At 40.7% G+C, this 27,076-nt stretch overlaps 1 protein-coding gene across 1 annotated transcript in view; it reads right to left on the bottom strand.

The window, feature by feature from the left end:
* Positions 1-18,521, bottom strand: part of CNTNAP5 (contactin associated protein family member 5) — a 123,160-nt gene extending 104,639 nt beyond the window's left edge. Inside the window, exon 1 of the mRNA XM_053472217.1 lies at positions 18,361-18,521. Coding sequence (XP_053328192.1) covers positions 18,361-18,442 — 82 coding nt within the window. The 5' untranslated portion in view covers positions 18,443-18,521. The remainder of the gene's footprint in view (positions 1-18,360) is intronic.
* Between the last annotated feature and the right edge of the window lie 8,555 nt (positions 18,522-27,076).

Here is a 27,076-nt window from a genome sequence, read left to right as displayed (position 1 = left end):
TTTTGCCAACAGGGAAAATACAGCAAGTCCTTTAATTAGTGATGTGTGATTTACATGAAAATTGTAGGGTGAGGATGTCAGCCTACTGCGCTGACAAAATAAATTAGAAATGCGTGGCGAAGTGTATTTATTCTCTCAATGGTCTCTTAAAATGTGTAATGATTATAAAGAAATAGCCGATGATATAGAATGGAGCGTCTGAGCTGTATCGACATTCCTAGATGTGTTACATTTCACATTTAGTGACTCCGATAAACCAAAAAAATAGAGATTTTTGATCATTTATAATAACATTTATTTGAATAGAAAATTCGCAAGTTGCTATCTATACCGAGCAGTCATAGAACCCAAGGACAAGTCAGGAACAGTCATCTGGCATGCAGGGCCAATGGCCCCCGTATTCACCCCATCTGCCAAGTCCAGTCCGGCCGCCCAAATGTGTTCATTAAGACTTAGCGTGTGGAAACAAAGATATGGGCAAAAGTGGGTAGAAACCCCAGGAAACGTTGTGTGTGGTGGGATATCATGAGTGGTCACCTGACAAATGTACTTGAGAACTTCCCAGAGTATGCTACTCGGAAGTCTCCCCTTCTGGGGTAGTGGCTTTGTGAAGGGGCAGGACTAGAGGTGGATAGGGGCAGGGCTTGCCTCAAGTAGCCTATCGCGGGAAGTGGGCAGGGACATAGCCAAATACAACTCTTCTGCCAGCAGAAAGAAGAAAGCGACCTGGAGACCCCTGGAAACGGCACTTCACTCGGAGACTCCGGGTCGAACCCGAGGGAGTCCTCATATATCCTGACACATATGCCATGATTCTAGGGGTGTATGCATTTTCAGCAAAAATCCACATCTTTATCCTGCGTCTGAGTTACCATGGAAGCAGAAGCAAAAGCCAGTTAGCAGTTTTAAATATAGGTTAAAAAAAATACTTGGGGTAAAATGCACTGGAATCTATAAAAAATACCCTCCGCTTGGCATTCTACTTCTGCTTAGGGCTGTAATGTCCCTTTATACCCCACGGATCTAACCTCCTTTCTCTCCGCATATGCTCCGATGTCATTCTGCCGTACAGTAAATTCCTGACAAACAAGAAGTTTTGGTGAAAAAAAAAGAAAAGAAAATGGGATCTTACAGTTCAAATTGCAAAGGCCCCGCTACAAGTATATTCGTCGAACAAGCCGGCTGTGCAATAATAGAACTTTCACAGTTAATTCACACTCGTATTGTAGCCCTGACCTCTTCGGAAGCCCCTGAACTCTTTATAAATGAGACAATTTATTTTGGCTAGTACTGTTTATGTCTTGCTAGCTTTTATCGGTACAGTTTGTTGCCATGGCGATTCACGAAGGATTTTGAAACGCCATCCAAAAAAGTCAATTATTTTTCATCCAAAAAAGTTGGCACCGAAATAATGGGGTGGAATTTTTATCGAATATCATGCGCACCGGCGTGTGGTATTTAGGAATTAAAATATTTATGAATCTTTTTATCACGAGCTATAAATGAAATGTAGCCATTGATACATTCTTACAAACGCTTCCATAAACAATCAACAGCAGTCAGCAACTTCACAGTAGAGGAGAGATAACTTAATGGGGAGGAATAATTATGCAAATTCAGTGAACAGGAAGTTAAAAGGGCTGCTTCCATTGGATACATAAATGGGGGGGGGTATCTATCATTTATTTTAATCCATAAACATTGTTACATTGGTTGTTTAAAGTAGAATTTGCGGAAACCGAGAGATGTATTTAAGGACAATAGACTTGTTACATTGTCATTATTTTGGAAGTCGTGTTCTTGTTAGTGTAACAAGCAGCTGAATCGGGTTTAAGGTCCGTCCTCGCTCAGTCTCTCGGAGCCGGTGTTCTCGGAAGACACTCTCAGACTAATGATTTTGCTGCGCCGGTGTCCCCGCTGGGAGGCTTGATGTACCCCCTGTTGCTGCCGAAGTTAGGCACCCCCGCTGTCTGAACGTTTATTGTTATTGAGTTATTTTCAGAACCACAAAACTAAGACTCCATTTTTGCCATGAAGTCAGTGTTTGGCTTCACCCTGTGTCTTCAGCAACCGCCCAAACACTTCTTATTTTAATTGGTTTGCAGTAAACGGCACAAAAGGTTAGAATTTTGTGACACCTCTTGCTTCCAGTGCTGCCGAACCTTGGATTTGGAATTTTTAAGGTAACATATCAAGATTTTTTATTTTTTTTATTTTTTTTATTAAAAAATATAAATATTAGAATTTTTTTAATTTCTATTATTATATTATTCTTGGAACAGTGTGCCTCGTCAGATGGGATTGCACATTTCAGATTTACATTTATATAGTTACAAAGTAACATAGTTTGTAAAAAACCTCAGTTTACCCTCCCTGCTGATCCAGAAGAAAGCGATTGTGCCTCAAAGAGGGGAAAAAAATCCTTCTTCACTCCAAAAAAGCCTCTGATTTCTCACTTGATCAACAACCTCTAACTAACCCCATCCTCATAACCCGTTATATCCCTCATATGATGTATTATATACTCGCAGGTTGTATTTAAAGGCATCTATTGGATCTCTGTGGAGAGCGGATTCCACATCTTTACAGCTCTTACTGTAAAGAACCCCTTTTGTGAAAATGAACTTCCCTGAGTCTGAATAGATGGCGTCCGGTTCTTCATCAGACACTGGCTGTTATTGCCCCTGTGTGTATTTGTATAATAACATCATATCGATGCCTTTTTTCTTAGTATAAACAAGTTCAACTTTTCTAGCTTTTCTAGGTATTTGTAGCTGCCTAGCAACGCCAGCGAAATCAAGCACCTGCCACAATGTGACAGCGAAAGAATATAACAAGTTCCTTAAAATCATAAAAAAAAAATGTTCACCAAACTCCTGATTCTGCCGACGGCTGATTGACTGTAAGGAAATACGACTCGGTTAATAGCACACAGAGGATTTCGCGCACGTTCCTCAACTTGGCACTCGGTTTCCTCCGGAGAGATGGCCAAGAGATGGAAGGCAAAAGAAAACGGGTACAAGAGAAACAAAAAGGGATCGGGACACTCGGAACAGGCGTGATCCTTGCGAAGCATTCATCTCAACAGAGCAGATGGAGCAAGTTCTAGAACGTTGGTGCGTTAAGCTATCAACATGGATGCAATTAGAATCTAAAATAAATACATCGATAAACAGAAGGGATCTCAACGCTGAACGTATTTTCTATAAGCGCTCCAGGGTTCGTGCATTCGTAAGGTTTCGCTCGGTTAACAAGGTGGGGACTACAATGTTGCCAAGAAAAAGTCCCAAGGGGCTTAACCTGAGCCAAGATTTTCAGGGCACTGTACCAGGATTATCATAATTGGATTCATACCAGATGAAAGGCGCTTGTTGTTGTGCTGGAGGAGCTGGGGGCATCGGAAAGGACAGGATTTCATGTAAAGCCAGCTTGTTATTAAAGGAACAAACACTCGTACCTGTTTAGTCCGACCGGTCCCTCTCACCAACCCCTGTACCCCTCTTCCCTCCCCTGATGCCCCTCTCTCCTCCCTGTACCCCTCTTTTATCCCTTGATGCCCCTCTTTCCTCCCTGTACCCCTCTTTCCTTCTCTGTACCCTTCTCTCCTCCCCTGATGCCCCTCTTTTATTATCTGTTTCCTAATATGTGATGCGACCTACAACATAGAAAAGCGGCAGAAAAAAAGCTTCATTAACAAGCATAAAAAATATAATATTTGCTATTTATTCATTTTTACAGCACCGTCATATTCTGCGCCGCTGTACAACATGTAATCATGGAGCAGCCATTAATTTGATTTGATTGATTTGTCATGTTGTCATTATTATTATTATTATTATTTATAAGAGAGCATTACATTGGCTAAGAGTGGGAGAAAAACTGGATAGTGGAGGCGCGGTCAAGCAATGATCGGAAAACGAGGAGAGCGACTCAGAGACCAGGGGAAGCAGCCCTTTACCCGGAGACCCCAGGTCAAACCCAGAGGGGTCCTAGGTACAGACATAACCCAAATCACATCTACCCAATAAAATGTGGAAAAGGAGGGCCTTGTTCAAAGAGCTTGCACTCTAGACTTTTGTTTTATACTGAAACCTTAAGGACTTCTCCTCATTTTCACACACGGATAATGATTATTCACCGGCAGATCATTCTACCCCAAAACAATACTGTCTACACCCAGCTCAACATCCCCATGGGGATTCCTCACCGCCGTCACTACATCCATTATCAAACCGCACACACGGGCCGGATAATTGAAATTAACCCAGTAGGGTTGATGACATTTTGATATTTCTGTGCCGTTTCTTCAGCTTTCAGTGAAAGGATAATTATTTTTTTTTCCCCAGCTGTGGGCTTTTCAGCCGCATTAATGAAAAGCGAGACGATCGCTCATTGAAGGTTTCTGCCACCTGTCAAGGTTTACGTCTTCGCTGGAGAGTTTGAAACAAAACCTGCCGGCGGGATTGCGTTTGTTTGAGCGCCGGCAGATTGGGGATAGCGGTAATAATGATCAGGATTGCAAAAGCGGAGACAATTGCCTATGGATCCATTAGGTGGTCGATGCCGTGCGTTGTGACATTCGGGGACGGCGAGGCAGAAAACCAACAAACAAGCTTAGAACTAGAGAAAAATAACGAGAGGTGCATTCTAGAGATACGTTTCATTCTGAACGCCAGCAAAACATGGAAGCTAAGGTACGGGGTCATTGCTTAAGTTTACCTCTCCATTATAAGTCGACTAATTGGGGGGTCGACCCATCCATACGCATTGAGTAGAACTCAATCAACACTTTGTGTTACAGAAACAAATGCTTTTTTAACCAAACAGTCTAAAAAAATGAATAGTTTACTTAAAGAAAATGCAACAGATCCTGCCAAGGCAAATCACCCCCAACATTTAGAAGACCAAGGTCTCCAGCACTAATAATTAAGGAGAACGTGACTTCGCCAGGTCCGCCAGTCAACAATTCAAATTATAACGGCACTGGGGGACCAATGACACAATGTTGTGGGAGTATAGAGTCCGGGTATTGGTGGGGCATCTCAACCTGGCTCCCCTTCCCATTCTTATTGTGTTTTCCCCATTTTTCCCCACTTTATCAATTTCTAAACTCTTTTTTTGCAGGTTCTTTTTTGGGGAAGGAAAATGGGGCGTAGGGGTGCCGAAATTCCCATACATCGCTATAGAATATGATGGCGCTGTATAAATCAATAAGTAATACTCAGTGGACAGACGAACGTCTGTAGTCTGGCAGAATTTCCTTAAAAGATATGGAAGCTGGAATTTCGTGAGTATTCTGCGAAGGAGCCCTGTCTGCGAGGTAAATTCTCCACTTCTTCCGTCTCCTTCCCAGAGTTAATAGGCTGGTGCAGTATGAAAAATTAGGAGCGGATTAAATTACCATTCTGGAGTAACGCGGCCCGCAAAGCCTTCTGTGTTAATGAAGAAACTGAATTGATATTAGAAGTATCATCAAAATCCCATTTATTCAACATGCGAGCCAAAGTCCTCGTCTCCTTGACTTTCGTGATTTGCGAAGTAATAAACAGAGCCAATTGGATCCCTTCAGACATTTATTACCAAAGAACGCTCCAAAGCCGAAAAAAACACAAAGAAAGGGGAATCGAAATAGATTCGGGAGCCGTATGTCTATCCCATGCATGTTTAATACCCTCACTGTGTTACCCTCTACCACCTCTGCTGGGAGGCTGTTTCACTTATCTACCCCCCTCTCAGAGAAGGTCTTTGAGACAGTTAACAATCTCTTTGTTTCAGAGGCCCACCGGTAAAGTCAGCTACTACTATCGAAAAATTGCCGAAAGGAAGTATCTAATAAAAAAAAAGTTCCTCCAGAGTTTACTTGAGAAGCTGTCAAATACAGTGAGATATTAACTCAGCAGGTGAACTCTAACCGAGTCCTGCCCTACTGCGTTTTATTAAGTCAACAGCAGAGGAGACGGAGAGTGAAACGTTCTTCCCAGTGGATTATTTGCTATAACTTTGTGACTTTGTGACTTTTCATTTAAAGTTTGGAACGCAGAAGTAAAGTAAGAACTTCAGATATCCGGATATCACGATGCAAGCGACGACTCCGCTTCCTAAAGCGTCAAGTGAATCATGACATAAATGCCACCACGCATGTGATGTCACCGACCATGAGTAGGATTTTTTTTTTTTTTTTTCAGCAAATGTTCTTGAAGGAGCAGAAAGTTGAATTTTCCACTATTTTTAGCATTTGAGCGCAAGTTTTTCCCCCAACTCTGGGATTTTATTAAGGGTTAATTTACACGACGCAACAATGTTACTCCTTCCAAGACATAGCAGAGATCCTAATGACCCATAATGACAACCTAAGTGCCCCTTGTAACAAACCAGGTTTCAAACAAGCAGCCCCCTGAACCTCTCGCTTTCTCATGAAGACCAAAAAAAGGGTATTTAAAAAAAAAAATCTCATTAGAAAGTTCATAAATACTAAATAAATCAATGTGTCTATGGTAATGCAACAAGGCTGTTAAAATAAATCAAATAAATTGACAAATATATTTTAAAAATATATAAAAAATGCCTGCAGACTCTTTGGAATATATTGTGGAATTATTTTTAGACGTCATTATGGTTTTGGAGAGGCGCAGGGTTCCGGAACTCTGTCTATTAGGTGTCAGAATGAGAATAAACGAGCGAAGGATTCTTCAATTCAAATAAACAGTTAAACAACCAGTATGGAGACCAACGAGGTTTTTTATGAACAATGGAAATTCTCACTCAGTTCTCGATACCAAGCGACGCGGGGAAGAGAATCATATAGAAAATGTTTTGTAAATGTTTTTGTGGTTGTTTTTAATAATATTCTTTTTTAAACATTTACTGAATCGAAATCGGTTTGTTTTGTTGCAGTTTAATTGTTTAAATGACCTGACCCCAAAATTACCCCTCTATAACCTATTACAAAATACTTTATCGCAGCGACTCGCTAATTCATGGCAAGCAAAAGGTTCTCACAATGGTCCTTATGGAAATGATGAGTTGTTCTGAATGGAGTCACCTGTATTCAAGCAGGGATTCCATCTGTGATATAACAAGGAGAAAAGCACCAATAGGGATGCTCAGATATCATTAAGTCAGAGGAGAATATGAAGGAGTTGGCTGTGTGACCCGAAAATCTACCCATTCACCCCGAGACTGGGGTAAAAACCCTGAGAATCAGGGGCAAACACTGAGATTTCCCTAGTACACTCATAAGGCTAAGTTGAGGTAGGTTGGTTTTCATACCAAATAATAAATACAGATAACATTGTAGAAATAGTGATGCCATAAGTGGAGGGGCGCACAGGTCAGTTTAATTTTTAGCAGTCTATAGACCACCGTGGTGTCCACAGAAGAAGACCAGATGGTCAAGTATGAGTGGGGTCTTCCTGTCATTGAAAAGAACAGCTGTTTGTGGGGAGTGGTGGAGTTGACTTCCGAGGCATCTCATATTACATCTTCATTATCGCACTAGAAATGTGCTTCGTTAGACTTTCATCTGAGGAACGTGAGTTCTCATGCTGTCTGGATACTTGGCAATCCTTAATCAATATCTTCCAGGCATCGGCTTCAGAAAGCTCCATCGCTGAGATGCAGAAGGAATCGGGGCTCTGCCTGCAGCATTTTCCAGCAACAAATATAACCAAACATTCACACTGAGTTGTGCCAAGTGATATTTTAATGGAATCGAAGCTTTATAGTCAGATAATTCTGGAGGTCTGAATGATTTAAAGTCTAGCCCTGCATTGTCGGCTACTTTTACTCGTCTTCTGGATTTAATGGGCAGTATTTATATCGATACATTGTTTCGATACACGGCCTCAGGAGGATTTTCTTAAGCCAACTATATTCTACTTTATAATATCGTTACGATTGATCTGCTTCTCCTCAGCGTTAGTGGGGGGCTACCTGACATCTTGTCATTGGGGTCTCCTAATTCTGTTCCTGGTGGCTGCAGCTGTTTCAACATTACCATAGAAAAGAACACTATGTGGACAAAAGTATTTGGACATCTGAGCATTAAAAAAAAAAAAGGAACTTTGATCTGGGGCCACAAAATTGGAAAAATGACATTGTCCGATGCTGAAGGGGACAAACCAAGACATTTTGGACAATACCTCTGTCTTAATGTCTATGTACTTAGAAGGTGATGTCATAAAAGTCCCCTTTGGTGTAATAGTCAGGTGTCCCAATACTTTTGTCCATATTGTGTATGTTTAGGAGGAGCCAGAATATATGTACAGAAGATCTAAAACAATCTAAATTATATATGACCATATACATACTGTGGACTCCAAAGTCATAAAGAACATATAAAGGTCATATAACCTAGTCTGTCTCTTTGCTTAGGCTCGAGTGGAATCCATTCTTGACTTTATTACCCGTACATCAGCTTTTCCTTTTATTCATGTTTCATTTTGTATTGTGTTGGGTTTATTTTATATAAAATGATCTTACACTGTCCTCTACATATGATATATAACATACTTATCTCGTGCACAGTTACGCAATACAGCATGCCCCACAGAACTGGTTGGTAAATAATTCACAGAATAATTCTAGCTTCTACAACGAGGGGGCCACGAGAAAATCACCCCAGTATAGGATTATTGTCAGGAGTGTTAATGACCCCCAAAAAGAATATTTTATTAAGAAATTGTCTTAATGACTGGCAGTACCGTGCTCTTTCTAATGCGTAAAAAAACATTCTTTTTTTGGCAATGTTTGCCATTATTCTAGAAATGATTTGGAAATTACCGTAGATTGATTTCCCATGTTTTTCTTTTTATTCCAAAAAGCCCATTCGCGCGTTACATAATGCTTTTAAAATTGTTTTCCCCAGAGAGCCTTTTGAATGGCAACTTTTCAAATACTCAGAGCTCCCAACACAAGGCGTTTTTAAGACGCTCTTCAAGGCGTTTTAAGCTAATGGCAACTTCATTAAAGCTCTTAGGAATAATAGTTCTCATAATCGCGTCTCTCCGTACTCCAAATCTTGTTATTGTCAAAAATGGAAACTGCTTTACTTGTGATTATTCCAAACAATGGTTCCTTATTGCTCAAGAAAACAAAGTTCTAGCACAGAATTTTGGCTGGAAAGCTGGAAACTACAAGTGTGAGGTCTACGTATTAAATAGAAATGAGCCTCGGGCGTCGCGTTGGATTAAACTATAAATGTTCTTTGGCCAAAGTTAGAAATTTGTATTAACTCGATGGAGGTTCTTCTTAAAAATGTTAAACAACTCAATAAACTGAATTTACCATTTTGTGATATTTTTTTTGCCAGCTATTCAAGTTATGCAAAGCCTTAAAGACTTACTAAATTTTAAAAAAAAAGTCTTTGCAAAGACGGTAATCCTGAATTTAACTAAAAAAAAAGCAAAAAATATTGGTCCTTCGTTGTAGCAGTAAAAAAAAAAAATGTTATTGCATAAAAATAAAATATTATCATATACATCTATCTTCCCAGACTGAAGCCACAATGGAGACACTGTGTATATTTATGAAATACATGAATAAATATAAAATTAAATTAAAAATAATAATAATAATAATAATAATAATAATAATATGTCCAATATTTCAAACAGTCCGAGGGAGAAATGGCTAAAAAAATACGTTTAAAAAAAATTTGAATTTTTCACCCAACTCTGATCAACGACCAACCCTATTAATCTCAAAAATGGTCAAAACCGAGATTGACCTATTTCTTGCCCGCTTGCGTCGCTGTAACGTTCTTGAGCGCAAACAAGTTCCAACGTTTTACAAAAACTCCGTTTCCTGCCAGAAATCATCTTCCTGCCGTTTTCCGGAGTTTGGATTTGCGTGAACAAAGTTTCTTGCTCCGTAATCACATTTCTTTGACATGCGCTGACACGATTCCATCTGTAAAAATATCAATAGCTACAAGTACCGAACAAGCCAGACAGGTGAGGCTTCTGAAATATAGTTAGGTGGTAATCAAAGCTGCCGAAAAGCCGGCTGACATGACAGCGAACTAAGATTAGCTCAAACCTTCCTTTGTATTATTGAGATGTGTTTGTCTCTCTGTGTCTGATTTGTACAAGATCCGGATTCCGAGGCGGACGTCTCGCAAACAGACATTCCGGAATGAATTCAGTAATAACAGATATTGGGAGACTTTTATCTTTTCTGCTTTCACGTCCTGTGGATATCAAATCTCTAGTCTGCAATCTTCAAAATGTTTATTCAGCAAATATGAAGCACCTTTTCCCTGTTATCTATTCTGAGTCTATTCACTAAAGTAGCTGCTTGCAGGAAAGATGCCGTTTCAATTCCGTAAACAATTCCCGATTTTAGTCGCCCTCCTTTGAGCTCTCTCCAGAACGTCAATTTTCTTATTGAGATGGGGTCTCCAAACCTGCCCCCAATACTCTAAGTGAGCTCTAAACCGAGATCTGTAATTTGACAGAACCAACTCCCTTTTCTTGCTACTAATACCCCTTGCTGTACACCCATACACTCACACACCCATACACCCAAACACCCATACACTCACACACCCGTACACCCATACACCCATACACTCACACACCCATACACCCAAACACCCATACACTCACACACCCATACACCCAAACACCCATACACTCACACACCCATACACCCAAACACCCATACACTCACACACCCATATACCCATACACCCATACACTCATACACCCATACACCCATACACTCATACACTCACACACCCATACACCCATACACCCATACACTCATACACTCACACACCCATACACCCATATACCCATACACCCATACACTCATACACCCATACACCCATACACTCATACACCCATACACCCATACACTCATACACCCAAACACCCATACACTCATACACCCATACACTCATACACCCATACACTCATACACCCACACACCCATACACTCATACACCCATACACCCATACACCCATACACCCATACACCCAAACACCCATACACTCATACACCCATACACCCATACACTCATACACCCATACACTCACACGCCCATACACCCATACACTCATACACCCATACACTCACACGCCCATACACTCATACACCCATACACCCATACACTCATACACCCATACACTCACACGCCCATACACCCATACACTCATACACCCATACACTCACACGCCCATACACTCATACACCCATACACTCACACACCCATACACTCACACGCCCATACACTCACACACCCAGACACTCACACACCCATACACCCATACACCCATACACCCAAACACCCATACACTCACACACACATACACACATACACCCATGTACCCATAAACTCATACACTCAACACCCAACATCCAACACCCATTAATTGGTGCTTTGTAATATTGCGTAACTCATCAGAAATAATGTGAGGGGCATCAGAGGAGGAAAGAGGGGCTGCCTTCTATTCCATCCCAAAGAAAGACAGCACTTCCTAAACAAGGTAAATGGTAATTTGGGAAAGACAGATTTACCTTGCAAACATCTTTTTTATTTGGTTCTAGTAAAGATTATATTTACCCATTACGGTTTCATCTGGGCAGAATATACAGAAAAAAGAAGCCTGAAGAAGGCAAAACTCTTCTTATAGAATTCACCAAGAACCTCAGCTACAAAACATGAAGATTTTGAATGCTTGTGTTCCTGTTTAACACAATTAGGTGCAATTCTAGCTTTCAACTATTTGTGAATCCTTAATTGTTACAAATTGATACAATTATTTTATCTTCTGACAATAACACTTATTAAATTGTTAATTTAATTTTCGTAATGCTCGACTATTCGTACAATTCCTCAAAAATAACAAGTTGCCAGGTGTTTGCTGTAAATCATAGAGGGTAACGTGACAGGTTCTTCTATAATGATATTTAGAGCTTCCAAAACACCTTGCATTGTTCAAAGGTTGTAGGTGCAACCCAGTGGGATTTACAGGTCTTTATAGCTCACGCGGAACTTACTAAATCCTATTATTTTAAGATCGTCAGCAGTGGTGGAATAACAAATGTTAGATCTCTTGTAACAAAAAAAAAATTCATTTAAGATGAAACCTCGGTCGTAAAAATGCTTAACAGTTTGACGGAAACTTGGCAGAAAATGTCTGGTCGAATATCTCAAATATTATATTGCATGAAAAGAAGAGAGCAACTCAACCGAGAACAGCCGGCAACTTAATAGCCTTGCCTTATTACGTCATTACAAAAGGAAAATTATCAATATACTGGTTTAATCCTGCAGTCTAAAACCAAACATGTCGGCAGTGCATACCAAGCGTAAAAGTTGGGGTTACTGACAGATAAAAACAAGATGTGCTCGGAAGGGTCCCGAGGTATTACCCTCATGGTTACTTGTATCCAGATCTGGGTGCTCCAAAACCACCTTCAAGATTCAAGCTTTCCCAGCCTTCCCTCTCTCAAAGGGGCCGATTTGAACGTAGCCAAAAAGCCAACATATGTTTTGGTCTTCACAGGCCTCATCAATATCAACTGGATTCCTTCTTGGTGCCAGTGGAAAAAAGGAGGTCAACGTGTAGACTCGCCTTTACACTTCCGGCGAACCCACTAGGGCAAATTGCATACAAAGAGGTATAATGACGACTCAACCAAGACCAACGGACAGCAACTTAATAGCCCCCCGGGGAATGTCTTCGGTTTTTGCTCACTTTACATTACAGAGGAAAAATCTCAACATATCAGTCTGATCCCATTCACAAGGGGAGTCCAGGAGGCAAATAAGAGGCACATTTCCTTCCCACAAAAGGAACCAACAACCCCAGGTGTACTTTTTAGCCTTCAGGGGCTTCAGTTGAGTTGTTTTTATACCTCTTTGAGGTTTGTCCCCATGGGGGAATCTTTTGGGGTTCAACCCAACTGTAAATGTTATTCTAGATGTAGGCTACCTTGCTGTGTACAAGCATGTCAACTACACCCCACCGGCAAGAGCCTGGGAGGGTGAAAGTGAAAGAGACCTCTAAGGGTGTCCAGTTTGCTTCTCAGGCTTTTGGCTAAGGTCTCAACGGCTTGAGATCAAGTAAGTTTGGGGAATTTTGGAATCACTGAAATGGCCATGGTGGAATCGAGTCTCCTAAAAGGAGTCCAGGTGGCCCTTATGGGTCGATCTCTGCCTCTAATGATGTTCTAAGTGGACCTTCCCATGTGGGCAATATCGTCCTCCCGCTGACCTTTGTGTATATCCCAAAATCTCGGGGCTTAAAAAAAACAAACATATGCCTAGGGTCGTTGGTTCTTTTTGTCTTGCGTTTTGGTTCTGGGCTTCTTCTGTGTGTAACTTGGAGAAAACCAATGGCTGTATTTATCTGGGACGATTCTGAAGCCGGTTGGTAATTATCAAGCAATCACCATGGTAACCGACCATTCTCTGCTGCTTTTAGAAATTCATACATACGACTTTTTTGTGAGAGGGAAAGTCGGTTTTACTATAATATAAAAATTTTGCCCTATTATACATAAAAGTATATTTTAGCCAAGCCCTTTTATCGTTCCAAAATCCAACTAATATCATTTAAAACAACGATATATTATTAAGGTCATTTTATACATAAATGTAAAATCCTATGTATATTTAACAAGAGACAAGATTGAATGTTAACGCAACCGCTCTCTCCCTAAAGAATTAAACACGGCGAAGTCACAGAGTGTGCTTGATAATCGTACCCAGAACATGCGTAAAATTAGAATATTTAAACTCCTGAACTTTACAAGGGCTTCATCTGAGAAGAAACTGATAAGAGATGATGAATAATTGATAGAAAGGTTTCCAAGAATTACTTTCGGATTCATTAAAACTACCAGCTTTCATATTTTGTACGACTGGCCGTGAAAAAAATATTGTAGCTCGACGTTCCTTTGTCTTCTGTTTGGAACCAAAAGAAAAACCATGGGTGGATTAACCAGGAGGAACAGTAAACCCACCATCCACATGTTTTTCCAGGCAAAAGAGCTTATAGCGGTTCCGTCAACATCACGCGTGTTTATTATGCCGTGAGGCAATGGGGGTCTTCTCTGGGAAGACTTCCTGAGGGTCCTAAGCTGCTGCCAAAATATTTACACCCGCTAATCCTGAACCGCTCGTGGAAACACTTCAGAAGAACGTAAATTCCAAGATTTGTCTGTTGTCTCCTTTGAGCAGCGATGCCAGTCTTGGGGCCCAGTACACAAAGCCCCCCCCCATGCCCCATGCAACCATGCTCTTCCAGCTGCCCCACGTTGGCTATGGGGCAAACAAAATTCAATGCCAGTAAAGGGCTATAAGGATCCGGTCCTGGGAAGCGGTCCAATGAAGGGGGTGCCCAGGGCCTATACATATGTACTGGCTGTACCCCGTCGGATGGGGGCCATGGTTGCTGGTACAAAATGAGGTTTAGTATAAGACCGGGCATACACATCCATCATCATCCTATAGAGTGTCGCCTACATATATACTTGGCAGTTTGTGCATGTGCATGTGTTCGTTGTCAAAACTACAATCTTAAAAATGTTTTTGCTTATTACTTTTTGTGCGATGACATATTGTTCCACCATTCTCCCCCTCCCTCTCTCTCACTCCCCCTCTCCCTCTTCCCCTCCCTCTCTAACTCTCCCTCTCTCTCCCTCTCCCCTTACAGACCTTCCTCAAACATTATTCTTCAGCTAAAGAGACGTCAATCTACAAAAGCCCAACACTCAATCTCACTGCGGACAGTGTCCAATCAGATCGCAGCAACTGCACTCTGATTGGACCTTCTCTGTAAGCCCATCCCAACACGGCCGCCAATTCCCATTCCGACCACATATATAAAGACGTATCATTCTTGGACAGTTGTATATAAAAGTAAAGCGGTAACGGATCGCTATTGCCTGAACATCCGCAGCGCCGCATCCAAAATAAAAATGTTGAGATGTTTTTGATAGACATACAAATAGCTTTTATTTTAATTCATCCTCTTACCGAGTGTTTGAGAGGCTTATAATTATGTATCAAATATTTTAATTAACAGAAAAGACAGATTATTGACCCAAACCACTTATGCTGAGTTTTTGTCTGCCCACCAACTACCTTGAACAGAAAAACATTCCATTTGGTCGTTAAATACAAAGTAACCGGTCAGCGAGCCGTCGGTGAGGGTTCTGGGTGCGGTGACTCCCGGCTCGTTCCGTTGATTATTGGCTATTAATATCTAAGTTGCTGTCGACGAGATGATGCGCGGTTATAATTGGTTTGTAAACGTGGTTTTATTACAAACAGACCTAATGTGACCCTTAATGGGTCGTTTAATGTGGGGGTTTTTTAAAATCCAATAAATATTACTTAGTTTGTTACAAATCGGACACCAGAGCATCACCAAACCTATAACGGGGCAGACGTCTAGTTGTGTTCTTGGGATGATCAAGGCGAAGAAAAAGTCTTCATCTTCCAAGGTACTGATTCTATAGTATGATGTCATTGAAACTATTCATTTAGTGGAACTCTAGAGTGCTATGATGTATGCACCATGCATAGAAACAGAAACACTGAAGATCAGCCCTATATGATCTCTCTTGTTGCCCGTTTCTCCTGCTGTAAAGACTCAAACCTTAATCAGTCGTTGGTCTCGTCTTAGATTCAGGAGCCGTATGTCCATCCCATGCATGTTTAATACCCTCACTGTATTACCCTCTACCACCTCTGCTGGGAGGCTGTCCCACTTATCCACCACCCTCCCAGTCAAGTGAAAACTCAGTATCTAGCGATGACATAAAATAAATCCCTGACACATATCTGACACGTATTTGCCTTCACAATGAGTCTCATTGCACAAAGAATATTATTCCGTTGACAGTAACACAGAGGGATCTCTGCTATAATCATTCTGTGACTTAAAGTTCCTACAAAGTGATTACACATTTTTTCTCAAGACCAACAAAATAGTTATCTGTGGGTTTAAATACCAGGGTTCCCTCCTGACCCCCCCTCCAGTATCATATAGAAAATATACATATCTGAGAATTCTTATTAATCAATAAGCAGTAGCTTAGATTTCACAGGAAAGATATCAGAATCAATAATAATAACAGTAATAATAATAATAATATATATATTTTATAATAGATTTTAATATATGTATACTTATATGTAATATATAATTTCCATATATAATAATATTTTATTATAATATTATCCAACAAAAAACAGTGAGATCTCTGTAAATGTTGACGTTGTAACATTTGTCAAATAAAAATACAGTAGTAGATAAGTGGAACAGCTACCCAGCAAGAGTGGCAGAGGCTAATGCAGTGAGGGAATTTAGGTTTGCATTCTGGAGAAACATTTCTACAAAACTGACTCCTAATGTTCCTAATGTTTTAGAGCAGAATGCGGTGCGCACCGGTGTGATTGCGTTACCCAACTATATGACAATGATGCATAACATGGGATTTTATTCTGGACGCACGCAGTCAAATATTTACACTCTGCATTATACTAACCTATTACCACCTCCCACTGCTCGCTCTAATACACAGCTTTCTCTGCTAAGTGGGAACATTTGAACATTGAAGTACTGTTGTAGACCAGAGTCAATTAATACATTTTATGAAATAATGGGCTTTTCCCCCCCCTGCACCACCTACACTGTAGCTGCCCATCTGGAATTAAAAGCACAGCTGTATGGGAGAAACAAAGTATAATGAATTATTCAAAGGGTGATGCTCTTCTGGATGATTTCTAGAGTAATTACCTTCATGACAAATAAAAATGATAATTTAGGCATCACATTTTCACAAGAAATGTGTAAAAAAAAAAAAAGAAAGAAAGAAAAAAAAAGGAGTCGTTCAACAGATCACGTAGAAAGCAATGTTTCACATATTTGTATTGTTCTATAATATGAATATGTTTGTATTAATATTTATAATATATTGCTACATTGTACAAGTGTCAATGGTTATATCCATCAGTATAATTATATCATGTCACACTGAATACTTTCTCACAGTAAATTAAAAGCTTTTGTTTTTCTCTGTTGTTGATACTTTATCCAGAATGTGAAATATTGAGAAATTTTAATGTACAATAATAAAAAAAAACAGCAAAAGAGCAACACTGACCTCTAGTGTTAGAGGTGACACACTGCAGCCTCAAAAATGGCTCAAATTCTCTTTCAAGGCTCAAAATTACTATTAAAATATAGAATGTTCATGGTTGTATATTGTTACATACATAACATTAATAAATATCACTCTATGTCACTTAAATATAAATAACACCTTTGATTGCCAAAAGGAGACTAATGTTCAGTATGGATGCTGAAGAATGAAAACTCAATGGGAATATAACAACATTTCCATAACAAAAAAAACAATAAAATAAATAGAATAAGCTGTTGCCCCTATTAATGAATCAGTTTGCCATCTCTGTTGTACAATGATCTCGTTCACATATTTGCGCATTGAAAAGGTTCTGTACTCAGTACTCATGGATGAAACCTTATGAAAACCTTATACTGGGATCATGGATTTGCCTCCACAATCATAATACATTCTGACTCTAGGATTACAAGGGTTTCATCCACTTACTCAACTTCCAGGAGTGGGATGCACTCATTATATATAATACATACATTGTTACATCTAGTGTTTCACAAGGACAGAGACAATTATTCTAAATCATAAGACATGATAATGTTTCCTTCTTGGCTATGAAATCATCTTAAGGACCAATCTGAGGCTTTAAAGACCAACTAAAGGCTCCTGTGCATGGTGTATACCTGCCATACATATTGATAAGGTTTTATATTGGTAACAATATTATAGGCTATACATTGTATGTGTAAAGGGTGTTTTCTTGGGCTGATGGGCTCACATACAGCAGGGCACATGCCCAAGCAGGGTATTGGTAGTTTCATTAATGCTGCTCCACATATGCAGACACCTTCTGGAACCTTTCATACAAACGAAACAATGTCACCAGCTTCTGAATCATTGTATAGAACTATACGTCCTATCATGGTAAGAAAGAGTTAATTTGTATACTGGGTTTGCTACAACAGCAGAATAAGCTGCAGAGAGAGAGAGACAGAAAGACATCTCTCAGCATTAGCTGTTTTACAGAAGAAAATACTCTGGATGCAGGGATATAAACTTCAAATTCTGGAGAGGCTGTTAACCCTTAGAGGGACAGTTGAGAGGGGAAATGCATTGTTCTGCTAACCACACAAGAGGTTAAAAACCACTAAGCGTTTTGGTGGAAAGTATCCATCAGTTCAACTTTATACCCCAGCCCTGTGCAAGATACCCTGTACCACTATGCATTGCTACCTGCATGCACCGGAGAGGGTTACTTACAGTTCCCAGCTGTTGATCCCAAATGCCATGTAGAGGAAAACAGAAATATCAAAGCCACGAGCAATTTTGCATCCAAATCCATTGTATTTGTTGTTCAGTATAAATCGCTTTGTGTCACAGAGGTTGGAAGGGTGAATATTCCTTGTGTCTTTAGACTGCCCTGTGTGTGTGATGCTGGCTTCTCAGATCCCCCAGCACTCTCACAAGCAGCATCCAGGTACTCCAATATGAGCTGCAGACATCCTCCAGCTCCTTAAAGAAACAGATCCAAAGAGAGAGAGCTAAAGAGAGAGAGAGAGAGAGAGAGAGCTAAAGAGAGAGAGAGAGAGAGAGAGAGAGGGAGAGAGAGAGAGAGGGAGAGAGAGGGAGAGATGCACAGAGCAAAGCATCAGAGAGAAGAATCAGCTCCAAGCTGCTGGACAGCTCCTTATAGCCAAACACTGAGCTCTCCTCCCACAGCCCAGATGCACCTCCTGCATTCCTTGGAGCAGCCAAGTGTCTGCTCTCCCTCTGCAGGCTCTGCTTCTGATGCTGCCTGGGAAGGAATAAGCTCAGAATTTAAAAAAAAAAAAAAAAAAGGGAGAATCTCATCATTTGCTGCCTTCTGCAAACACCACCCCAGACCCACAACCTTGTGTTCTCCAAGGAAGCCACACAACACCTTCCAGTCCACAACCACTTAGAAAATCCCTGCAGGTTTAATAAAGGTCTGAAACATATTGCTGTGATTTGTAACTTTCAGCTTTTCTCTATTTCTCATATGTTGGTGACCCATAATGAGGATAAGTCGGAGGAGCTGAATACCTGCTTATAATAAAAAGAAACACAATGTACCAATTCTATTGTACTGCGCTGTGGACTATGATGGCGCTTATAGAAATCAATCAATAAATAATAACAATAATAATAATAATAATAATAACAACAATAAATGCAACATTCCTTACAAGGTTGCTAAATAAATAGACCTGATTGAGATTAAGGTTTTAACCCCTTAAGGACAATGGGCGGTCCCAAAACCCATTGAAAACAATGCATTTTGAGGCCGTACATGTACGGGCTTTGTCATTAAGGGGTTAATTTATAAATTACCCTCTGCATATAATATAACCAAATCACTATATGGCTTTTATTTATTCATTTATTTTTAAATAATACATTATAGAATTGTTTATATAGCTATATAATATAAAAATATATTTTAATTTGACAATCCTGCAGCCTATATCTGAATGCATTGCAAAAGCATGACGTGATACATTGTAACAGCACAAGGCAAGCCAGTTGTAGCAGCGGCATATAGTAACATATATAAAGTCTCTGTAACGTTTGCGTTTTAACGTAAGGATATCCTTTTTTTAATATAGGTATATATTGTGTAACGATGAGACGCCCGGCCCGTGCGATTCGTCATGATGCTCTCTTTGTTGCAGATAATTTTCCAGTAAACTCTCTTGCACCGTATACTCTGTGGCTGTCAGGAATAAGTACACCGCTGAGTCCAATCGCTTTGCTTTGGTGAGCTTTGACTTCCTTCTGCGGATATTACTTCCACAGACATTTGTTTGACTGTTGCAAAGGTCAATTTGCAGCAAGAAGCCTTAAGTGTGAAGCAGCCTCCTCGATCATTAAATATTCACTTCTAAAATAGCTTATCTGCTAATGTGATCATAATGCACTAAACAAAATGTTCCGACAGATAAACTATAAAGCAAACTGAATGCTGTGGAGCATACCTCCTCCGGTGCCGGTGGGACGAACCGAACTTAAAGGGTTAATATTTTGATTACTTTGCCTTTTAACGATCATAGGTGTGACAAGCATCCTAATTAACTATAATATCTCAACAGAGGCAGTAGAGAAACTGCAGATAGCACTATTTTACTTTAATGGGAGGGTGGTAGATAAGTGGTACAGCCTCCCGGCGGAAGTGGTAGAGGGTAATACAGTGAGGGTATTAAACATGCATGGGATAGACATACGGCTCCTGAATCTAAGACGAGACCGACGACTGATTAAGGTTCGAGTCTTTACAGCAGGAGAAACGGGCGACTAGACCGGGGGCCGGATGGGGCCGATCTGCTGGTGGGGTTCTAGGCTTCTAAGATACTATTGTTAAGAATAATATTTACTAATAGAATCTTATTCTGTGACCTGCAGACCCCGATGCGCCACCAAATCATCTACGATTGGCATTTGCTATTTGCTTTCTTGCTGCACACAAATCACGTTTTCACGTAAACTGTTTTTGGTAATAAAAAGTCACATTTCTGCTTAATGACTGACAGTGAAAAACACAAACTCCCTTATTTTTGTTTCAGCTTTGCTTGTAAACTCTCTTCCCATCTCCCGTCGACTGCCTCCCCTGCTGCGTGCGAAAGAAATCGAGACACGGCTGTGAAAGCGGATACGATCATTATGACATTTTTAATCTCGCAGTAATTCCGGAGCTGAAGGCAGCGTTAGGCGGTTGGTAATAAAACCAAGGCGTAATCTGGGTAGGTGTCGCGATCGGGGTTAAATCCGGCTGACCTATCCTGCTGCAGGAAACGTATTGCTGAACGACGAGAAGCTGCATGTAAACGAGACGCTAGAACCTTCTCATCTCCCGCTATTAAGAATTAGAGCTGGAACGTTTACAGAGGAATAGCCTTTGGGAGGAGGCTAACAGTCCTCCGAACCGCACGGAAACCAGGCGGAAGGCTGCGCTTATCGAAGCGGTCCCATCACGTTACAGATCTCCGGTCGGCCCTCACCTAGAGTCCAACGGACGGTTCTGGAGACCAGAGATGTATTTACCTTCTGGCCTCCAGCCACCCCGAGCCACCACCCCCTACAGTCGGTGTCTTCCCTGCGGTAGGGGCGCCATCATATCCTGGCGCTGCGTGTCTTCAAGGAGCGAAGGACCTTCTAATGGAGTCTAAGGAGGCTGTGCTGAGTAGGCAGAACCTCCATGGTGCAAATGGGCCAGTTGAGGAGATCAAAGATCCCCCTTCTGTAACCAGCAACGGGACAACGGGGGGCTTGATTGCTCAGGAAGGTGATCTGCCCCTGGTTTTGCAGCACAGAGACGGCTGCCTCCCTGACCCACTGCATTAGGCCTGGACGTAGTTGGCTTAGGCGATGTAACATCACGGCTGATGACCCCATCTCCAGAAGAATATTATCATTCTAGAGAGAGTTCAGACGAGAATTGGGAACGGTTTTCAGGATAAAAATGATCTAGAAAGACTAAGGGGTCTCAATGTGTCAGGCTTGGGGGAGAGGAGGGAGAGAGATTGAGGTTTGAGTCTTTACAGCAGGCAACTAGACGGGGGGCAAATGGGGCCGACCTGCTGACGGGTTCTATGTATCTTTTTCCGTTCAGACAAGGACATCAGTCATTGGCAGTTAGTGGACCATTGCAGGGTCTATTCACTAGAGGATGATTTGGCCAAAAAGTTCTCTAAGGTCGAAAAGATTTGCCTTCAGATATTCTGTAATGACCTTGAAGGGTCACCGTTGGGCAGGAGGTCTCACTGAAGTTCCCTTACAAGAGTCCCAGATTGAAAGATCAGTAACTCTCCTTAACGTGGCCAACCCTCTTCACTTTGACCGATCCTGTAACTTCCCGTTATCAAGAAAGATGCTCCTGAAACAATCAAATATAAGAAGTCTTAGGAAATAATTAACTTTTTCTTTATAAATCTCATTATCTGCTTTTCTCCATTGCCAGTCTCCGCTCCGCTGTTATTTGATTAAACGACCATTATAGTTCATGTTAATAGATCATCGGTGATCGATTGTGTTTTCTTTGTGACACGACACGAAACATACAGCAGAAAAGGGAATTGGAACATTAATTAACAGCAATTATGCTCAAAGTAGCTCAAGGTGATTTTAATTCCGACGAGTGACTACAGAGAGGACAATAAAAACATCTCAAGGATATGAAACTCCTGCTGGAGGAAGATAAGAGTCAGCGTCACGGAGACTTAAAAAGTTAAAGCAGTCGAAGTAAATGACCCGTTGGTCACCCCGTTGGGTGCGCAACATTCCGAGGAAAGAAACAAACATTTGAGATAAAACCGTAATCGAAGCCGGTCCTGAAATCTACTATAATTTGTGTTAATATGTTGATTTAATGTTATATATTAAATCCCTCCATTTCCCATGATCCCTCAGTGCAGACGGCATCAGGATCTTCCTGTCAGCCCAAACAGCCACTTCCTTTTCTTTCCCATCAGCCCGAGCAGGAAGTTGTAAGCTACTTCCTGTTCTCTCCCGTCAGCCCGAGCAGGAAGTTGTAAGCTGCTTCCTGTTCTCTCCCGTCAGCCTGAGCAGGAAGTTGTAAGCCGATTCCTGTTCTCTCCCGTCAGCCTGAGCAGGAAGTTGGAAGCCGCTTCCTGTTCTCTCCCCGGGTTGTTTTAGCGGACGCTGCATGAGCCTCCAGCGCTAGAGATTGTTTCTGGTCGCGCAGCTCCCTCCGTAACGCTATTATCACAGATACCTTACATTTATAAAGTATTTAATTGGTACTTCAGACAGAAAACACTATTTATTCAACAAAAACAGCATAACAAAGTATTTTTAATAGACATTATAGCCCCAAATGACATACTATGATTTATATTTTTAACGTACATTGGAACATGTAATGCTTGGATTCCGGCGCGTTTTACAGAAGGATTTTTTTTTCCCATTAATTTGCACAAAAAATCTAGATGAGATATTCTATTTTAGAATTTATTAAATAAATAATTCCCACTAACTACTTATTTTAACAATCTTATTCCTTTGAAAGAACATAAACTTTGTTAAACCGACACCAACACAAATTATAGTAACAAAAAGGTTACGCATAATTATGAGATTATTTAAAAGGAATGATATGACTGATACCCTGATAATTAACAGGTAATAAGTGTCTGTGTTTCCAAACGGAAATAAACACGTATGAAAATATTCTAATTGGAGAAATGATTGACATTCTTCAAAAAATAAAAATACAGGGTTCACTGCCGTGCGAAAAATGACATTTTGAAATAAACTACAAGGAATGTTAATAAAACCATAACTTTATCCCAGATGCGAACGAGCTCCTCATTCCTGGCATAACCTGGAAATGAAGCTTTTCTAATTGGGTGCTAATTATCAGTGCAGGTTTTCGCAAAGCGTATTAAAGTTAGGCTAATTACGTATGCGCATGTTCGAAAGAGAAGACGTGGCATGGACCGGTCCATGAAGAGTTCTTCGGCTCGATTCAACGGCCGTCTACGCCATAATTAACGGCGGTGGGAAAATGCATGGCTTGCCATTCGTCTCCCCGACCAATCACAAATCAGCGGCTGTGGATTCCAGACCGTGACCGCTAACATGAAAAAGAGATACATTGTAAGCAGAAGAACTCCGACTAAGTGATTCAATGTATCGCTTGCGCTATTAACTCCACTTACGCTGATACGTTTTTACACCTACGTCCTACAACATGAATACATTATTCTATGTGATGCACCCAAGCGGACTGTCCATGCGCAGAACAGCAAACTATTACCACTTAACATCGGACTTTTAGCTCCAACCCCTGGGCTGTAGCATAGAACGGCTCCTAGCCATGGAATGAGGACTCCTTTTGTATCATAATCACTTCTATGAATATCTCATCATTTTTAACCAATCGTATATTTTAGCTTTTATCCCAAGAATTGACACAGAAATGGAATTATTTTCTTTATTTTGTTGGTTGAAACATATTTTTGGCTACAAGAGCAAAACAGGCCCATTGCAGAGCCGTCACAACGCAAATAAGCAACCGGCCGTTAAAAGGTTAAGGACAGTCATTTTGTGTCGCTGGAAGGTGTGATGGAACCTCGTTTAGACGTCCAACCAGATGCGATGGAGATGTTCCTTGGAGTTACAAGTTGGGACTTCGTAAAAACATAGAACCTGCCGGCAGATTGGCCCCATCCGGCCCCCGCCTAGTCGCCCGTTTCTCATGCTGGAAAGACTCAAACCTTAATCAGTCGTTGGTCTCGTCTTAGATTCAGGAGCCGTATGTCTATCCCATGCATGTTTAATCCCCTCACTGTATTACCCTCTACCACTTCTGCAGGGAGGCTGCTCCACTTATCTACTACCTTACTTACATTACATCTAAATGATCATGAGACAATCAAGAATTCTAAGGACAGCTAAAGAGTCCCTAAATTTTGAATGTTACTTGAGACCCGTCCGCTATTTCAACTTCAGACAAATCCTTTGCAAATCCTCATTGTAAATTTTTCAGCTTTTTTGGTTTGTTTTTTACAGGGAGTCATGTTTTATCGAGTTAAAAATAACAAATCTTTTATGCACAATCTCTACCTCTGCAAAATATATTCATTTCTACATAGTCAGTGACCTTTTGCAGCTTTTTTGCAGCAAACTCAAACATAAACACCGGATATATATCTTTTTTACGGTCTTTTGGCAAATTGAGTCTTTTCCCGATATTTCCGGAAATGTCACATTTGCAAATTTCTTCCAAATCGCAAATTTCTACTATCGACCTATAAAAAAAAAAAACAAATAAAAAATGATACTGTTGAATCAGCTTCTTATATTCCAAGGAACATAAATATTTGCAATGGGGCAAAAAAGAAAAAAAAGGCTATTTTCGGTCTCTTTATGGTGAAAGCGGAAATATATGTTTGATTTGCGATTTGTAGCAGGAATCGTATAAATAAGCCGCGCATGCTGGTTGAACGATGTTCCAATAATGCGAAGGTGCGAGGTACAGATCTGTCTTTTAAAAAAAGGTCTGTAAATTCGATAGTTTATTAAATATTAATCATTTCTGCCATAATAAATATTATACCTCAGTATGAAAGCGCTCTGACCCTGATGCACTAAAGCGCCGAGCGTCAGGAGCCTAATATTCCATCTAAAGAACACGGAGACATTACTTTGGAAAGTATAGGTGAGCGGCGAGCACTCCGGACCCAAGGATCTCGCGGGAATGATTGAAGTCAATGAAAGTGATTGATACTAATGTAACAGCCGAGATGTTTACCCGGTTATATGGAGGGAGATTTCCAGCGGGCAGTCCATCAGTCACAGAGTGGGTGTTAATTTTCCCCCTCTTTGGGATACATAATTTATTTCAAGGCTTACAAGAAGCCGGCGAGGAAACTCATATTCCTTGGCATTCCGAGTCTTCCTTCTATAGCAGCTGCTGAAAAATTTACAACATGGAGGAATTTGGTTAAAAGCTTTTCCATCCATTGAGAGGTAATAATTCTGTTACTGAGTAATGTATTCGCTGATATCCGCAATGTATAATGTGACACAGAGTAACACGGCCCTGCGCGATAACATACACATGGCGGCACGCGTTATGTCACACAGGATAATTCTGGGAGAACTTTATTAGGAACACAGACTCTGCCGGCAGATCGGCCCCATTTCGACCCCCATCTACTCTCTTGCTGTAAAGACTCAAACCTTAATCAGTCGTTGGTCTCGTCTTAGATTCAGGAGCCGTATGTCTATCCCATGCATGTTTAATACCCTCACTGTATTACCCTCTACCACTTCTGCTGTGAGTCTATACCACTTGTCTACCGCCTTCTATCTGGCTGACTGAACCCTGGCCTAGAGCGGCAGGTACAGGGGGTAGCAAAACAAACACGGCAGATCGTCCTCTTGGGCAATCTGCTCTCCGCTGCGCTGCTGCTCAATGGGAGAGCTCTGATCTTCCCAACTGAGTCGTTATAACCTCTATGGGATGCATTACAAGGCGTGCAACTTTATGACACGGAGCGCTGGGATATGACATCATATCCTGGTGCTCGACAGTGAGGACGGCAACCTCAGAAGGGACAGCTGGGGGCCACTGCCCCGGGTCCGACCTGACACTAAGCGAATCACTGGAAACATGCACCCAATTTAAAGCCCCAACCCCAAAAGTGCAAGTTTTAGCTATTGGAAGAATTTTGGGCTAAACTAGTTTTTTATTTATGATAAAAAATACATATATGTTTCCATGTTCAAAAAACTGTTTTAATCTATATAGAACAAAATACTCGTGACACATTATATAAGATGCTTAAGGTTTGTTTTTTCTCCCCGACTCTCCCCGTCTTGCTGTCTGTTTGACAATAAACTTCTGTTATTTGAACAGAGCTCATTACGGAGCGGAGTTCTCTTTGATCTAACGGAACTCAAAGCTTAATGCGGAGATTTTTCGGTGTAGTTATTGTCTGGGGATCTCTACTACAGGGAAATAAAATTATTTAAAAAAAAAAAAAAATAGACGAGGCCCATTACAAGAGCGGAGGCTCGTTGAGTAAGAAATAAAGAGTTACTCATTATGCGGGGCTGTATAAAATATGGTTTATTCTTCCACAAACTGCGAAAAACTGCAGGAAATGCATTTTAAACAAAGCTTAAAAGCTCTTCAATATTAAAAAAAAAATATTATATTGGTTTTGTCCTTTGGCGGCTGCTTTAATTTACCCCCGTTATTGTAAAGTAGCGCACAAACATTTCATACGCATCATTTAACCGGCGTAAAAAAAAAACAAAAAAAAAACATATTAAAAGTTGAATGTCTACCAACAGGATATGGAGGTAAACTTTTGTAACCTCTAGACTGTAAGCACAATATCTGCCTTTTATATTCAGTAATTAGACATTTTATTGGCCTCCGAAGAACGGATCTAATAATTTCTGTTCCGTGTAAAATTACAATCCGCGG

Source organism: Spea bombifrons, chromosome 7 (genome assembly GCF_027358695.1).
Source record: "Spea bombifrons isolate aSpeBom1 chromosome 7, aSpeBom1.2.pri, whole genome shotgun sequence".
Lineage (NCBI taxonomy): Eukaryota > Metazoa > Chordata > Amphibia > Anura > Pelobatidae > Spea > Spea bombifrons.
This window is presented reverse-complemented; position numbering and strand designations above follow the sequence as displayed.